Genomic DNA, 18739 nt, shown 5'->3' with positions numbered 1-18739 from the left:
ACTTTCATCAAGAGGCCCTTTAGTTCTTCTTCACTTTTCTGCCCTAAGGGTGGTGTCTTCTGCATATCTGAGGGTATCGATATTTCTCCCCACGGTCTTGATTCCAGCTTGTGTTTTCTCCAGCCCAGTGTTTCTCATGATGTACTCTGCATATAAGTTAAATAAGCAGGGTGACAAAATACAGCCTTGACAGACTCCTTTTCCTATTTGGAACCATTCTGTTGTTCCATGTCCAGTTGTACCTGATGCTTCCTGACCTGCATACAGATTTCTCAAAGGCAGGTAGGTGATCTGGTGTGCCCATCTCCTGAAGAATTTTCCACAGTTTATCGTGATTCACACAGTCAAAGGCTTTGGCATAGTCAATAAAGCAGAAACAGATGTTTTTCTGGAACTCTCTTCTTTTTCGATGATCTAGCAGATGTTGGCAATTTGATCTCTGGCTCCTCTGCCTTTTCTAAAACCAACTTGAACATCTGGAAGTTCATGGTTCACATATTGCTGAAGCCTTGCTTGGACAATTTTGAGCATTACTTTACTAGCCTGTGAGATGAGTGCAATTGTGAGGTAGTTTTAGCATCCTTTGGCATTGTTAGTCAAATATGGCATTCATGCAATGAAGTGAGATAAACTGGGAAGCAATTTTGCAAACATTACTGATGATTTTGTTTCCACTGAAGCCAAGAACTTAAAATTTTGTTTTGTCTTAGAGAAAATATCTTAACTTAATATTTAAGACTTATAAAGTTTAAGTTATTTATATTTACTTATAAATTATAAGAATCCACCTGCAATGCAGGGGTCCACGGGTCGATGAGTGGGTCAGGAAGATTCCCTTGGAGAAGGAATAGGCTACCCACCCCAATATTCTTGAGTTGCCCTAATGGCTCATCTGGTAAAGAATCTGCCTGCAATGTGGGAGACCTGGGTTCAATCCCTGGGTTGGGAAGTTCCCCTGGAGAAGGGAATGCCTACCCACTCTAGTATTCTGGCCTGGAGAATTCCATGGACTGTATAATCCATGGGGTCACAAAGAGTCAGACATGACTAAATGACTTTCACTGTAAATTTTGAAGTATTTTTTAACCAGTTAACATTGCAAGAGAAATTAACCATTTATATTAATATTAAATGAAATAATTTTCAGTCTCAGTCTTGTCCCCAAGTCTTCCCACGGGAGGGTCTGAATATCTGTCTCATAGATTCCTGTCCAGGCTTCAGGTGCCTTTCCCTTTTTCCTGAAACCCTGAAAGAATTAGTCTTTCTCCCCAGAAACAATCCTGAATTTGAAAATACTTCACAATATGCTCTGATTTCCAGCCATCAAATGCAGCATAAATGGCCAGGTGTAAACTGCTCTGGCCGATATCTCCTCCTAGGAAGGGGAGGGTGGACATGGGGGCAGGTGCAGAAATCTAAGGATCTGAGCAAAGTAGCATTAAAGCTCCCCTGGGCAGTGGGACCCAAAAGGAAGTTTCCTCACTGCTCCTGAGACCCCACGGGCTCCCTGGGCTGTGGCGGTGCCTCGCAGGGATTAAGGCTCTTATCCACGGGGACTCCTCGGTTCTCCCCTGGATCCTGCGCAGGAGTTCGCGGCGCTGGACCTGGAGGCGCGTCGGGTCCATTACTGAGAGTTTAGGTGCACATCCCGGCCGCTGGGGCGCAGCGAAGGGAGCTTGGAGGACTGAGCTTAGTGCAGGACTTGAGCTGTTTCACTGAGACCCAGATGAAGTGCTGAATTTCTGAAACTCTGGTCTCCCTGCTGATGGCAACGGGGATGCTCTGCTCCATCCCTAACATTTCACCTGTTAGCATATCTCGTCTTCTGTTCTTCCAGTCCTTTCCCATATTCATGTAATTTGGTAGCATTAAGTATTTTTAACCTAAATCCACAAGAGCCCTGTCAGCTTGGTGTTTTCTACAGTTGTTCTCATTGTTTAGTCGCTAAGTCTTATTCGACTCTTTCTGACCCCATGGACTGTAGCCTGCCAGGTTTCTCTGTTTGGGATTCCCTAGACAATACTGGAGTGAGTTGCCATTTCCTCCTCCAGAGGACCTTCCCAATCCAGGATCTAACACCCCTCTCCTGCATGGACACGTGGATTCTTTAATCCACTGAAAGATTCTTTCCCACCAGGGAAGCCTGTTTCCTACAGAGACTCACTGAAATGTTTGTAATCCAATCTCTTGCAATGGCTATAATTCTCAAGGGTCTTATCTATCATGCATCTCAAGTTTATGGTGACGGTTAATTGAGCAATCTATATGAATCATCTTGGACAGTGAAATATGATATTTTATAATTATTAGAATCATTAATTTTGTCAATCACATTTAGACTCTCAGAAAGAATTACCAATTGATAATTTCATTTTGCTTATTACATAAAATAATCAGAATACATTGTCAATTGCTCAATTCATCTAGAAATTTGTGGTAGATGGTAAACTAATGAAAATATAAAGTACTGTAAAAGCAAGCTAAGGAAAACAAAGGACAACGCGTGTTAGTGAAATAGGAAAATAAGCGATGGTTCAATACATACAATTTGTACAGTGTTTATGGTACGGATAGGGAGGTGGAGTTTGGAATTTGACATAATAGGTTTTGAAACCTGGACTTGCCATTTTCTTATTAGATTGTTTTATTCAAGTAAAGTCTTAGCAGGTGGCTCCTGGAAATGAGAATATTTACAACTCAGGTTCCACTATATTGGAAGGATTAAGTGTCCCTTTTAAGAGTTAAGGAATTTGTAGTTGCTGTTAACATCATTTTTACGATTGAAAGTCTGTGGAATTTGTTTGGGAAGTCTTGCTAATCATGTTCACAGTAGCACTGTAACATTTAATAAGTAATATATACAGGATGAATGAGCCATAATAAGGGATGACAGGATCAAGGAATGTTTTCAGTTCAGTTCAGTCACTCAGTCGTGTCCGACTTTTTGTGACCCCATGAACTGCAGCATGCCCAGCCTCCCTGTCCATCACCAACTCCCACAGTTCACCCAAACTCATGTGCATTGAGTTAGTGATGCCATCCAGCCATTTCATCCTCTGTCATCTGCTTCTCCACCTGCCCCTAATCCCTCCCAGCATCAGGGTCTTTTCCAAAGAGTCAATTCTTCATATGAGGTGGCCAAAGTATTGGAGTTTCAGCCTCAGCATCAGTCCTTCCAATGAATACCCAGGACTGGTCACCTTTAGGATGGACTGGTTGGATCTCCTTGCAGTCCAAGAGACTCGCAAGAGTCTTTTCCAGCAGCACAGTTCAAAAGCATCAATTCTTCCATGCTTAGGTTTCTTCACAGTCCAACTCTCACATCCATACATGACCACTGGAAAAACCATAGCCTTGACTAGACAGACCTTTGTTGGCAAAATAATGTCTCTGCTTTTTAATACACTATCTAAGTAGGTCAATACTTTCCTTCCTCAAATAAATATCAAGAATGAAATATATTCTAATGAATCTGAAATAAACACAATGCCTTGGTGTCTTCTTGTTACTATGTTACAGGTTGAATGTGTGTGTGTTCCCTCACCATGTGATCATATCAGGAGGTGGGATATTAGAGAAATCATTAGGGTTAGAGGAGGTTATGAGGGGGGATTCCTCATGCACAGCATTACTGTCTTCATGAGGCTCACAAGACACTTTGCTTCATCTCTGCTCTCCACCATGTGAGGACATAGAGAGACGCTGGCAGTCTGCAACCCCGAAGAGGGTTCTCACCAGAACTCCACCCTGCTGGCACCCTGAGCTCACACTTGCAGCCCCCAGGATGGTGACAAATAAACTTCTATCACTGATGAGCCACCAGACTCTGGGACCTGTTAGAGCAGCCTGAACCAAGACCCAGGGCATGGCACATTTAGCGCCTGCAGTCCACTAGTTGAGGTTGTATGTAAATATTTTATGTTCAAAGCATACATGACAGAGAAGAAATTGTCATGTGTAATTATTCTCAACCCCCTTCCTCAGAAAGAAAACTGATAATCTGCACTCACAAGTAAAAACCATAGAGTCTGAATCAGAGAGAGGAATGATGGCCCATCTAAAGGACATTAAGAGTACTGATGAAAGAAAGGAAGCAGCAAGATAAATGAGGCAACAGGGGAGAATGCTCAGCCTTCTGGTTCTTCCCAAGGGATAATGGGAAAAATATACCTAAAATAATTTTTATTTTAATATATTTTGAAAAACACTTGGATATTTTAAAAATCATTTAACTGTTTAGCCAATATTGTTCCCTATCCATCGCTTGACCCAAACATTTGCATCAACCATTTCTTTAATCAGTAACCAGTCAGAGAGGGGGCAGTGAAATTAACCAATTTGCTTAAGTTCATGTTTCGGTGAAAGTCAATAAATTTCAGTATCTTGAGAATTAAAATATTTCCCCTTAATTCCTGAGTTTTCCTGCCAACTTGTTCAAAAAGAAATCTGTTGGTTCCATGTTCTAAATTATTTTTATTTCCTTATTATCCATGAATATAGGCCAGGAAATCTTGTTTTTAATTTAATCTGTACAGGGACAAATATTCTTCAGTTCAGTTCAGTTCAGTCACTCAGTCGTGTCCGACTCTTTGCGACCCCAAGAATTGCAGCACACCAGGCCTCCCTGTCCATCACCAACTCCCGGAGTTCACTCAACTCATGTCCATTGAGTCAGTGATGCCATCCACCCATCTCATCCTCTGTCATCCCCTTTTTCTCACGCCCCCAATCCCTCCCAGCATCAGAGTCTTTTCCAATGAGTCAACCCTTCGTATGAGGTGTCCAAAGTATTGGAGTTTCAGCTTTAGCATCAGTCCTTCTAATGAATAAACAGGACTGATCTCCTTTAGAATGGACTGGTTTGATCTCCTTGCTGTCCAAGGGACTCTCAAGAGTCTTCTCCAGCACCATAATTCAAAAGGATCGATTCTACTGCACTCAACCTTCCTTATGGTCCACCTCTCACATCCATACAAGACTATTGGAAACACCATAGCTTTGACTATACAGACGTTTGTTGTCAAAGTGATGTTTACTCTTTTTAACATGCTGTCTAGTTCTGTCATAGCTTTTCTTCCAAGGAGCAAGTGTCTTTTAATTTTGTAGCTGCAGTCAACGTCCACAGTGATTTTGGAGACCAAGAAAATTTGTCAGTTTCCACTCTTTCCCCATCTATTTGCCATAGATGTCAGAAGCTTAGGTTTTTAAATGGTGAGTGTTATGCCAGCTTTTTCAGTCTCCTCTTTCACCCTCATCAAGAGATTCTTTAGTTCCTCTTCACTTTCCTCCATTGGATTGGTATCATGGTATTTTATTATTTATTCCTATCAAAGTTGTTAAGAACATCCAAAAGTATATGAAGAGCTAAACAGAAAGAAATATTCATAAAATTTAGATGAATATTCAGCAGAGAATTAAAAATTGGTTTCTGATATGAGACAAAGTTAAAAGTGCCTCAAAATAAATATGAGGAAAATAATCTAAGATTTTCAAGATTTTGAGTTTGAAAGATTTTTAAGTCTATCTATACTGTGGTATTATTATATATTTTTATATGAATTTCATATGAATATTCAATTTGGTACATTACTATTTATATAAGTAAATACCCTCCATCAAAAGTCATTTTTCAAACTCATTCATAAAGTTAAATAAAACTCAACAGCTTTTACATTTTATGTACACCTTTCATTTTATGGCATTGTTAACCCTAGGGTGAATACAACAAGGAAGTTTTGCACTTTCTTTTTCTATGTATAAAGATATGCATGGAGTACAAAGATGGATCCACAGCATAAATGTGTTGTCACAATTTCACGGTGGGGGTAATTAGGAAAAAAAAAATCTCAGAAGACTGTCAATAGGGGAAGGGGGGGCAATAATGAAAACAACGTTTGCGAAATGCTGTCCTAACCCATTTGAAGAGTACAAACTGAAAAACAAAAACAAAAGTAGAAAGCAAGAGGGAACTTTCAGAAAATGGAAACCATGGACTCCTATTTAAGACACAGGCCTGAAGGAAGGTCTTCAGAGAATCTAGAGAGCAGGTTCACAGAGTCACCCACCGCCCCAGGCCACAAGCATCTGCAAGGTCCCCGATGGCCCCAGCCTGGCCCCTCCTCCTAGCTCTGCTGCTGCTCAGCTGCAACACCATCTGCTCTCTGGGCTGCCACCAGCCTCACTCCCACAGCCTGGCCAACAGGAGAGTCCTGACACTCCTGAGACAACTGAGGAGGGTCTCCCCTTCCTCCTGCCTGCAGGACAGAAATGACTTCACATTCCCCCAGGAGGCGCTGGGTGGCAGCCAGTTGCAGAAGGCTCAAGCCATCTCTGTACTCCACGAGGTGACCCAGCACACCTTCCAGCTTTTCAGCACAGAGGGCTTGGCCGCTGTGTGGGACCAGAGCCTCCTGGACAAGCTCCACGCTGCACTGGATCAGCAGCTCACTGACCTGCAAGCCTGTCTGAGGCAGGAGGAGGGGCTGCCAGGGGCTCCCCTGCTCAAGGAGGACTCCAGCCTGGCTGTGAGGAAATACTTCCACAGACTCACTGTCTATCTGCAAGAGAAGAGACACAGCCCTTGTGCCTGGGAGGTTGTCAGAGCAGAAGTCATGAGAGCCTTCTCTTCCTCAACAAACTTGCAGGAGAGATTCAGGAGAAAGGACGGACACACACCTGGGTCAACATGGAAATGATTCTCATGGACCAACAGACCACACTTCCTCCTGCGCTGCCATGTGGAAGACTCTCATTTCTGCTGTCATCAGGCACTGAACTGAATCAATTTGTTAAATGATTTCAGGTATCTTACGCGACATCATGATCTACTCTACAGGCACTACTCTGTCCCAGATACTCAAGCTAATCTATCTACTTATTTATCTATTTGGTATTTATTTATCTAATTTAATATTTATTTATCTATATATAATGAATTAAATTATTTTGTTCATATAATTATGTATGTATAATTAAGGGAAAAATATATTTTGTATTTAGTCAATTTATGAGTTTTCTTCATTCATTAAACCTTACTATAAAAATCTTCCTTTGTTTTTCTTTAAAAAAGAAACATGAAGACTGAATACGCAACTTGATTAAAGAATGCATTTTATAATTCCTTCACCCATTTTTGTGATTTGCACATTACAAATGGGGATTTTGGGGGGATTTTCTGACCGGGACTTGGAAGCGACGAACCTGAAAGAAGGACACTCAGACAGTCTTTTGCAAGGACTGACAAGTTTATTTCTGCAGTCAAGCCTTTTTATAGAAGTAGGAACAAAGAGCGTAGAGTATACAGCCAGCAGAGCGCGTACGGGGTTAACACCTAATCAGTAAAAATATTTCAAGGACAGCGCGCTCTAAGTGACCCATGAGCTTATCCCATAACCCCTTTTCTCAAGCAACATCCTTAATATTTATTATTAAATCTTGGCGCCAGGCATAGCCAAAGGCAGGAGATGTTTCTCTGCCCAGGCACATCAAGCCGGGGTATTTCTGACCCTTCACCATTTCCCCAAGGACTTCCTCCAACCAGCTATTTTGTCCTGGGCTTCCCAACAACAAGTAAAAATATACTTTCTCTAGCCAGGTGGTGTGTTGCTCTGAGGATCTAGACATGAACATCATTAATTCAATCATTTTTGTAACTTTGATTTTTTTAATGGAAAGTAAACTAAAAACAATAATGAGTTAATTTATAATAAAATTTTAACTATTTTAAAAATAGTATAATTAATAGTAGAAATGACTATCAATTAGCTTGAATGCTACAATGAGAGCGAGAAAAGTGGGATTCCCCCAGTAGAAGGTGGATCAAGCTGTGAGAGGATGTGAAAATAAAAGTTAACTACTTTTCATTTCAGTGCAAATTTCGTTTCAGTGCAAATGTTCAATGGATATTGGAGATGGCAATTTACAAGCAATTTCATAAAGCATAAGGTGTAACAGAAGTACTGACCAAATAGGAGGAGAGTGTAGAATGAGAAAAGGAGTTAAAACTGAGTCCCATGACCTCAGTCTTAAAAGGGAGGGAATGCCACAAAGGAAGCAGAGATGGAATGGCCATGTGTTAACTGCACAAGAGAGAATGGTGAGAAGACAGAGATGCAAAGGCGGCAACCACTTAAGACTCAATGCATTCCTGAACATGTAGATGGAAAGTGCTTCCTACTTGGAAAAGAGATGGCATGGGCCACCTTAATGAGAGCTTGCTTGGTAGAATTAATCAACAGACACCATAGTGGACAAAGTGGAAGGATGGAGAAGAGAAGGTAATAGTAATATGTATAGAAAATGGTTTTGAGATATTTGCTGTCTCATTTGAGGAGAGAATAGGGTGGGACTTAGAGTCGAAGGTGGGTTTTTTTGTTTTTTTCCTGCTCTGCAGTGTTTTCCCTTTTTGGAATATTTTGCTTATGAAGAGATTTCACATATATGATGCATTGAAAACACATATCACTGTTTAAGATCTGATTTACTTTAAACCATGAGATTTAGTGACACAGTGATAAAGTATCATTCTTTTGATTGCGTTATAGAGTGTTGAATGTCAGGAAGCTGCTCTGTGGTTGAAAGCATTCACTGCATGGGAAACAGATGGAACTGACCTTAGTAAGAGCTGATGGGGTGGAATTAACCACCAGGAACTGTACTGGGTTAGGTGGCATTTAATAAGAAACAAAGTCCCAATGTCACTGTTTCCTCTGGGGATTCTCTTTAGTTCTTTCACTCTCACCATAGTTAGAATTGCCTTGGAAACAAACAGAGATCATTCTGTCGTTTTTGAGATTGCATCCAAGTACTGCATTTCGGACTCTTTTGTTGACCATGATGGCCACTCCATTTCTTCTGAGGGATTCCTTCCTGCAGTAGTAGATATAATGGTCATCTGAGTTAAATTCACACATTCCAGTCCATTGCAGTTCGCTGATTCCTAGAATGTCGACATTCACTCTTGCCATCTCTTGTTTGACCACTTCCAATTTGCCTTGATTCATGGACCTGACATTCCAGGTTCCTATGCAATATTGCTCTTTACAGCATCGGACCTTGCTTCTATCACCACTCATGTCCACAGCTGGGTATTGTTTTTGCTTTGGCTCCATCCCTTCATTCTTTCTGGAGTTATTTCTCCACTGATCTCCAGGAGCACATTGGGTACCTAATGACCTGGGGAGTTTCTCTTTCAGTATCCTATCATTTTGCCTTTTCATACTGTTTATGGGGTTCTCAAGGCAAGAATACTGAAGTGGTTTTCCATTCCCTTCTCCAGTGGACCACATTCTGTCAAATGTCAAATGACCACATTCAATATCACAGTAATCCAAGTCTATGCCCCAACCAGTAACGCTGAAGTTGAATGGTTCTGTGAAGACCTACAAAACCTTTTAGAACGAACACCCAAAAAAGATGTCCTTTTCATTATAGGGGACTGGAATGCAAAAGTAGGAAGTCAAGAAACACCTGGAGTAACAGGAAAAATTTGGCCTTGGAATACGGAATGAAGCAGGGCAAAGACTAATAGAGTTTTGCCAAGAAAATGCACTGGTCATAACAAACACCCTCTTCCAACAACACAAGAGAAGACTCTACACATGGACATCACCAGATGGTCAACACTGAAATCAGATTGATTATATTCTTTGCAGCCAAAGATGGAGAAGCTCTATATAGTCAGCAAAAACAAGACCAGGAGCTGACTGTGGCTCAGACCATGAACTCCTTATTGCCAAATTCAGACTTAAATTGAAGAAAGTAGGGAAAACCACTAGACCATTCAGGTATGACCTAAATCAAATCCCTTATGATTATACAGTAGAAGTGAGAAATAGATTTAAGGGCCTAGATCTGATGGATAGAGTGCCTGATGAACTATGGAATGAGGTTCGTGACATTGTACAGGAGACAGGGATCAAGACCATTCCCATAGCAAAGAAATGCAAAACAGCAAAATGGCTGACTGGGGAGGCCTTACAAATAGCTGTGAAAAGACGAGAAGCAAAAAGCAAAGCAGAAAAGGAAAGATATAAACATCTGAATGCAGAGTTCCAAAGAATAGCAAGAAGGGATAAGAAAGCCTTCTTCAGCGATCAATGCAAAGAAATAGAGGAAAACAACAGAATGGGAAAGACTAGGGATCTCTTCAAGAAAATCAGAGATACCAAAGGAACATTTCATGCAAAGATGAGCTCGATAAAGGACAGAAATGGTATGCACCTAACAGAAGCAGGAGATATTAAGAAGAGATGGCAAGAATACACAGAAGAACTGTACAAAAAAGATCTTCACGACCCAGATAATCATGATGGTGTGATCACTGACCTAGAGCCAGACATCCTGGAATGTGAAGTCAAGTGGGCCTTAGAAAGCATCACTATGAACAAAGCTAGTGGAGGTGATGGAATTCCAGTTGAGCTATTCCAAATCCTGAAAGATGATGCTGTGAAAGTGCTACACTCAATATGCCAGCAAATTTGGAAAACTCAGCAGTGGCCACAGGACTGGAAAAGCTGAGTTTTCATTCCAATCCCAAAGAAAGGCAATGCCAAAGAATGCACAAACTACTGCACAATTGCACTCATCTCACACTCTAGTAAAGTAATGCTCAAAATTCTCCAAGCCAGGCTTCAGCAATATGTGAACCGTGAACTTCCTGCTGTTCAAGCTGGTTTTAGAAAAGGCAGAGGAACCAGAGATCAAATTGCCAACATCTGCTGGATCATGGAAAAAGCAAGAGAGTTCCAGAAAAACATCTATTTCTGCTTTATTGACTATGCCAAAGCCTTTGACTGTGTGGATCACAATAAACTGTGGACAATTCCGAAAGAGATGGGAATACCAGACCACCTGATCTGCCTCTTGAGAAATTTGTATGCAGGTCAGGAAGCAACAGTTAGAACTGGACATGGAACAACGGACTGGTTCCAAATAGGAAAAGGAGTTCATCAAGGCCGTATATTGTCACCCTGCTTATTTAACTTATATGCAGAGTACATCATGAGAAACGCTGGGCTGGAAGAAGCACAAACTGGAATCAAGATTGCAGGGAGAGATATCAATAACCTCAGATATGCAGATGACACCACCCTTATGGCAGAAAGTGAAGAGGAACTAAAAAGCCTCTTGATGAAAGTGAAAGTGGAGAGTGAAAAAGATGGCTTAAGGCTCCACATTCAGAAAACGAAGATCATGGCATTCGGTCCCATCACTTCATGGGAAATAGATGGGGAAACAGTGGACACAGTGTCAGACTTTATTTTTCTGGCCTCCAAAATCACTGCAGATGGTGACTGCAGCCATGAAATTAAAAGACGCTTACTCCTTGGAAGGAAAGTTACGACCAACCTATATAGCATATTCAAAAGCAGAGACATTACTTTGCCAACAAAGGTTCGTCTAGTCAAGGCTATGGTTTTTCCTGTGGTCATGTATGGATGTGAGAGTTGGACTGTGAAGGAGGCTGAGCGCTGAAGAACTGATGCTTTTGAACTGTGGTGTTGGAGAAGACTCTTGAGAGTCCCTTGGACTGCATGGAGATCCAACCAGTCCCTTCTGAAGGAGATCATCCTTGGGATTTCTTTGGAAGGAATGATGCCAAAGCTGAATCTCCAGTACTTTGGCCACCTCATGGAAGAGTTGACTCATTGGAAAAGACTCTGATGCTGGGAGGAATTGGGGGCAGAAGGAGAAGGGGACAACAGAGGATGAGATGGCTGGATGGCATCACTGACTCGATGGACGTGAGTCTCAGTGAACTCCAGGAGTTGGTGATGGACAGGAAGGCCTGGCGTGCTGTGATTCATGGGGTTGCAAAGAGTCAGACACGACTGAGCGACTGATCTGATCTGATAGTTAGAATAGCATTTGTTTTCCTTTTGCCTCAATGCTTCCAACACAGTGACAGCTTTCCAAGAAAGCTGAATGGAGAAGAAAATCAATGATGAATTGAACATTATGGAAAATCATGGTACAGGCCCTTTTATGTTTCCATTTTTACTTTCTTATTAAGCTACAACCTCAAAATGATATAGAAAGTAATTCAGAAGTAGAAAGACAACCCCTGCCCAAAAAAAATACTAAATGAAATAGAACATATAAAATTACAAAGACTCTGAAATCAGGAAAGCATGAGGGCTGATTACCTAGCATCACAGACCCTACAGCTCCACTATGAGATGAAAATGATGATCCAAGAGGCTCAGTAGAAATGTACTCAGTCAGCTAATGATGCCTATTAACTCCTTCTATTAAGAAGGCCAATAAGTGAAGTCAATAGAAGATTCTGATGGGAGGTCTGATGGAAACTCTAAGAATACTCTTTGTGAATTCAGTGTAATTATTATGAACTCTGTGCTCATGACAGAATGGTGAACAAGACATACGCCTTTATCCTGTGGTGGTTACTTGTCAAACACGTCTAATAAATCTGTTTTCAAGAAGACCAATCCAGTACCATAAGCCAGTGTAGTTGATATACAAAATCAAGAGGGCAGAAACAAAGGCAGAACTAGAAGTAGACACAGCCCAACTCCTCCCAAAATGAATGCTAATGATCACTGTCAAGGCCAATTTTCCTCCGTTCCTTTTCTCTAGTCCATCATCATCAACTTTTAACAGACATTTACGGTACTAAAAGCTGAAGAACGCAGTTTGAGGACACAGCAAGTATCCCAATTAGTCTCAGATACACTAGAGGTTTAGGAATGATCAGATCAGGAGTCAAAATAACAGCAATTAGAGTGCAAAGGGCTCTAATCCCTGTACTTTACCTCAGTCATACCATGTATGGTATTTAGAATAGTTTTGTTCATACACTATCATGTTCAAATTTATAATGTATTCAAATAGAAGAAAAGATACTTATCTTTATTGTTTTTCAAATTATTTTCTCTTTTAATTTACAAAACTCTTCCCCAGAAGACAGCTTGGAATTGTTACTCTTATAAAAAGAAATAGCTTAAATTCACAATGCATACTGAAACATGGATGAAGAATTCTACTCATTACTCACTTCTTTCAGCAGGTTATAACTTAAAACTGCATATTTCTATGTCAGATATCCGATTTAAAATTGTTTATTTCTATATCAGATATATATATATATATATATATATATATATATATATATATATATCTTAGATATACTTTCAGTTCTGAAAACACAGAGGTGGAAAAACCAAATATGAAACCTCTTCTTTTGGAGGGTTTAGTTTGGAAGAGAAAGGTATAAAAGCAATAATCATGCTTAATTATTTAAGTTTCCTGTTACAATGAGAGCTAGACAAAAGGGGATTCTCCCATCAGAATCTGGTTGAGGCCTCTCGGGAAGGGGAGAAAGCTGATTAGTCTATAGAGTGCCCAAGAAACACCTAAAGACAGATTTCCCATTTCCCATTGGTAGAAGCTTGTGTGGATGTCGTGCTTTAGGATTAGCGTGTAGAATGAGATGACCTAAAGCTCACGAGGACCTGCCACTCTCAAGGTTGAGAAAGTAAAGGAGAGTCTGCAAAGGGCCCAGAGGTGGAGCATCCAGTGCACTTGGGAGCCAACCTGGAGAAATGATCTCCGCAAAGCACCGGAGAAGAAAACAAAGGGCTGAGAATCAAACGGGCTGAAAGTTAAAAAATGATTTCTATGTGATATTAGATCCTGCATCGAGTCTAGACGGGTAATCAAGGAAATTGCTGAACTTTGTTGAGCCTCAGTCTCCTCAAATATAAAGTGAGTGAAAATGTTCCTAGTGTTTGGAGTGTCAGAAAAAGCAGAACATTTAAGAGCACTTAGCCAAGCATCACCCACTGAGTGAGGGCTAAACAGGTAGAGCATGTTTTCTTTTCTTTCATATAAATCTAAATGGAAATAATGAATTCTACCCTCCCTCTTTCACTGACTGCAAAACAATAACAACCTAAATAAAAGTATTGGGGGGAAGTGTGTTCATCGATTGTATGTAATTATATACATGATAAAATAATAATATATACATGTGTGAAAAATGAAGTAATAAAGCACACTACATATATAACATACCATGCACCTATCTGCTGATTCTGATACATGGCACCATTCTGCTCCATCTCTGCTCCCCTGGGTCTCATTCTTACACTCAAATATCACAATCATTCACTCCTCCCAGTATAGAAATCCCCAGTGTGCTCTCCTCATTCACTCTGCATGAAGGTGTCCTCTCCATTCATACAGCTGTGTCCTTCTCTATTACGCTTGCTGCTACTGCTGCTAAGTCACTTCAGTCGTGTCCGACTCTGTGCGACCCCATAGACAGCAGTCCACCAGGCTCCCCCGACCCTGGGGTTCTCCAGGCAAGAACACTGGAGTGGGGTGCCATTGCCTTCTCCACTCTATTACGCTTTCTGGGTTGCCATTTCCTTCTCCAATTAATGAAAGTGAAAAATGAAAGGTGAAGTCGCTCAGGCATGTCTGACTCTTAGCGACCCCGTGGACTGCAGCCTACCAGGCTCCTCCATCCATGGGATTTTCCAGGCAAGAGTACTGGAGTGGGGTGCCATTGCCTTCTCCACTCTATTACGCTTTCTGGTTGTGAATTTACCCTTAAGACAGCAAAGCCACCAACCAAAAAGCAGAACCTGAGTTAATGTTCTAGGTCTGTCAGACACTCTCTTATGACTTCACCCACTCTGCCTGAAAAGCACTGCAGGTCCAGACTGTCCAGCCTCCCAAAGAAACACACTAAATAGAGGGAACTGCACCACAGTGAACAATGGTGGAGACACCAGGGGCTCCTCTGTGCCTCTCCCTGGGCTCTTCCACGTGCTGATTACACTAGGAGGAGCTTGCCTGGGTCAGGAGTCTCATTTGCTCAAAAGGCCCAAAGTGTAGGAAACATGTAGCTGAAAGTCAGCAGCAGCTTGAGAACTTGGAAGGAGAACAGAGAACTTTAAAGTGTTTGTGGAGCAGCGGCAGGTCCTCAGGACATGGAACAACACAGATGAGCTGCACTGAGGCAAGTGCTTCTCCACAACATTCCTGTTCAGAGAATGAGAAGACTGAGCGGATGCTGAGAGCACAGAGATAGAGCACAGAGATAGATCACGAATGCCTGGCCACCAGCTGTGTCCCCAGCATGGGTGACGTTCATACCACAGCAGCCTGCAGAGTCCTGGAAGGGGCGACGGTCACTCCCGTCACAGCTGCAGACTTGTTTCTTCCTTAGGACCCAGCAAGTTATCACACAGCAGGACAAGAGGTGCCTGGGGACAATGCAATCCAAGGAAGCTCTTAAATTCCATCATGGTGTCTTTGCCTTTTTGAGGGACAAACAAGATCAAACAAGCTTGCGTAGAAGGGACACAGGCAGGGCTTTAATACATTTAGCAACAGTGGGACAGAGCCTTCCCTGCAGGACATATGACAGTAATGTGCACACTGGAAGATCACGTTTTCTAAAATTAACAACGATTTTTGTGGAAATTCATGTATTTAATGTGGGCAGTTGCGAAAGAGGACATTGATGGATTGATCCTCTCTCTTCTCTCCAGTTGGTACATATAGCATTTTTAACGGAGAAGGCAATGGCACCCCACTCTAGTACTCTTGCCTGGAAAATCCAATGGATGGAGGAGCCTGGTAGGCTCCAGTCCATAGGGTCGCTAAGAGTTGGGCACGACTGAGCGACTTCACTTTCACTTTTCACTTTCATGCATTGGAGAAGGAAATGGCAACCCACTCCAGTATTCTTGCCTGGAGAATCCCAGGGACAGAGGAGCCTACTGGGCTGCCCTCTATGGGGTTGCACAGAGTCGGACACGACTGAGGCGACTTAGCAGCAGCAGCAGCAGATACGTTTAAAGATAGAGGACATTTAAAGTACATTTTCGGTTTGGAACCCTTCCAGAGGATTAGGGCCCTAACACAAGCAAAAACCATTCCTATATTACTGCTAAAAATATCATTTTGTTAACAAATGATTTCCTAAGTAATATTTTTATTTCAACCCCATAGTATTATTTTTGATATTTAAAAGATTGAGGCTAGAAATTTAAACAAACACAACCATGTAAGATCATAAGGCTGACTCTGGAGTTCATTCCAGACCCTCCCTGATAAGGAGCCCCTCAAAACCGGTGCTGCTGTGCTCACTTCGGCAGCACATACACTAAACCTGCGCTGCTTCTGTCCAAGAAGCCTGTGTGCTCTTCCCTCTTGGTCACACATGAGGTCTCTTCAAAGCCCACATCATGACTAGTGGCTGGAAAAAGAAAGAGCAGAGGGTCTTCACTGGACTCAGTGGGCCACAGGATGAGCCGTCTGGACTGGAGGTGGAAATGAAAGAGAATGAGAGCGAGAGCAACAGGCTGACCTGAGGAGGTCTCCTGGGAGAGGTCCTTGTCGACTGAAAAATATCCAGCAGTGTGAGAGCCAGGAGTTCAGTTTTGGGGGAAGACTTCCTGAGGACTACAGGCTGGAAGACAGGCTCTCCTCAGCTCTGAGGACCTGCTCAAGGCCTTAGCGGGAGGTCAGTGTACACGTGTTTGTAGTAAAGGGTTACATGGCATCAAGCTCACATCTTGGTAGAAGGAGGCTGAGGGTCAGGAGGAACAGATGTCTCTATAAACGATGTCCGTGCTTTTCTAAGTATGAGAAGTTGCAAAAACTGGGTTCAAAAATTTTCTCTGGGAGTTATCTAACTCTCTGCTGGCCTGTTGTGTCAGTTTTCCCAGCCTCGTTCCTGATCTCCCCCCTTAACTCCTATCAGGGAGTGCTGGAGGTCAGGGACTGCAGTGGGTATAGTGACTTCATTCGTGTAGAACAAGATGGCAAATGACATTTTAGTTGTCATCCTGAAGGAGAAACATCAGAGCTAAAATGGGTAGGTGCTTTTTCTTTGTTCCTAAACTCACTGGAAAAGTCAAGAGTTAAAACAACAAAGATTTCAGGAGTCAGTCAGCTCCTGTAGGTTTAATAACATTTCACTAAATTTCATTGATGAAATAACTCATAAAATCTTAAGAGTTCTTGCTGTGCTGCTTGTGGGATCTCAGTTCTCCAATCAGGGATTGAACCCGGCCTGCAGCAGTGAAAATATAGGATCCTGATGACTAGACCTCTAGGAAACTCTAGGAAATGCTTTCTTTTTCTTCTTCACTTGACAGACATATCTAGTCTATTCTAACTACACACCAGTGATTTTGTGTTTTTGATTAGAACTTAGTTCTGTTCACTCAGACCACACCCGAATCACCCCACAAAACCATAGACTAGTACCCTTTGGCATTTGAGGTGGATTAGGGTCCTCTGTCATCTCACTCTCCTGGATCTACTTGTTTCATTCATTCCTAAATATCATCTTCAATTGAACTCTTGACTTTTTTGATGGGTTCTTTAAGAAAAATCATTGTGGAGCCACTAAGGTGTTCCCTTGTATCTTTGGTACATTAGGAATAGTTTGGTTGTCAAGATTTATGTTTCTCTCTAGTTGCATGACTGACTATAACCTAATAGTGTTAATGAGAAGACCAAGTCAAAATTTGAAAGAACTTAGAAAAGTGGCTAGTCCATTAGTAGCAAGCAATAAAATTCAGTTATTATTATTTTTTTAAATTTATTTCACTTTTAAACTTTACAACATTGCATTGGTTCTGCCATACACCGAAATGAATCCGCCACAGGCACACATGTGCTCCCCACCCTGATAGTTATTATTTTTTAATATCACAATTACTATTATCTAGAATAAGATCAGAATCTTTAAAATCATCTAATTCCTTCCTTTTAATTCCAGCTTTCCCAAACATCTTCTCAGTGCCCAGGTGTATTTATCACCTACACAAATGCTCAGCAAAGCTAGATTCCATGATCCTGCCAGAGAGGGTTATTGTTCTAACAACTGGGTTCTGCTTGTCAATCTCTTATGAGCTGGTGGGTGTGTCTTATTCCTTCTTTCCTTATTACTGATCACATGTGGGTTATATGAAAGAAACATCAAACGACTAATATACAATGCTGAAAGCAGTCAATGGAGCCAGGGCTTAGCCTTTATTGAGCTTCCGTCAGAAGCAGCTGTGTCCCAGCCTTTCCTTGTTCACACTGGCCTCATCCTCCCCCTCTGCCACAGCCCTGTCCCCAGCTGTGCTGCACTGAAGTTTGCTAACTCAGAATACGTCACTGTGTCAGGGGAAAACCACTTCCCTTCTTCCACATTCATGACATTGAAGACTTACACTTGCTTTGTTTTTGTCCACAAAACACATCTCCAATTGCAATTTCTAGGAAACTTGCAAAGAGAAACAAAATCTAAAGTCTTGAAAGTGATAGAGATGCAGCCCCTATGGCTTTCTTTACTTTCCTTTATCTCATGATGAATTAGAACTAGATCAGGAGCACTGAGACAAATCTTGTCCAGTAAGTCACTTAGTGAATGCTGCTGCTGCTGCTGCTAAGTCGCTTCAGTCGTGTCTGACTCTGTGTGACTCCATAGACGGCAGCCCACCAGGCTCCACCGTCCCTGAGATTCTCCAGGCAAGAACACTGGAGTGGGTTGCCATTTCCTTCTCCAATGCATGAAAGTGAAAAGCGAAAGTGAAGTCGCTCAGTCGTGTCTGACTCTTCACAACCCCATGGACTGCAGCCCACCAGGCTCCTCTGTCCATGGGATTTTCCAGGCAAGAGTACTGGAGTGGGGGTGCCATTGCCTTCTCCACACTAAGTGAATATAGGCTATTAAAAACTAAATGAAATATTACACTCAAGTAAAGGA

General features: G+C 41.8%; 1 protein-coding gene across 1 annotated transcript; it reads left to right on the top strand.

The window, feature by feature from the left end:
- The first annotated feature begins 6083 nt into the window (after positions 1-6083).
- LOC147366760 (interferon alpha-1-like) lies at positions 6084-6723 on the top strand. The gene has a single exon (XM_086414139.1). The coding sequence runs from the start codon at positions 6099-6101 to the stop codon at positions 6693-6695; it is 597 nt and encodes a 198-aa protein (XP_086270265.1). The 5' UTR covers positions 6084-6098; the 3' UTR covers positions 6696-6723.
- Positions 6724-18739: the final 12016 nt, after the last annotated feature.

The sequence above is a fragment of the Bos grunniens genome, chromosome 8 (genome assembly GCF_055505025.1).
Source record: "Bos grunniens cultivar Pamir isolate PY7600 chromosome 8, Bosgru_T2T1.0, whole genome shotgun sequence".
NCBI classification, from domain to species: domain Eukaryota; kingdom Metazoa; phylum Chordata; class Mammalia; order Artiodactyla; family Bovidae; genus Bos; species Bos grunniens.
The sequence above is the reverse complement of the archived record's forward strand: the minus strand, read 5'-3'. Positions and strand labels throughout refer to the sequence as shown.

What these genes read in the sequence shown, in the direction of transcription:
- LOC147366760 (XM_086414139.1), top strand. Translation starts at nt 6,099, where the DNA reads ATGGCCCCAGCCTGGCCCCTCCTCCTAGCTCTGCTGCTGCTCAGCTGC.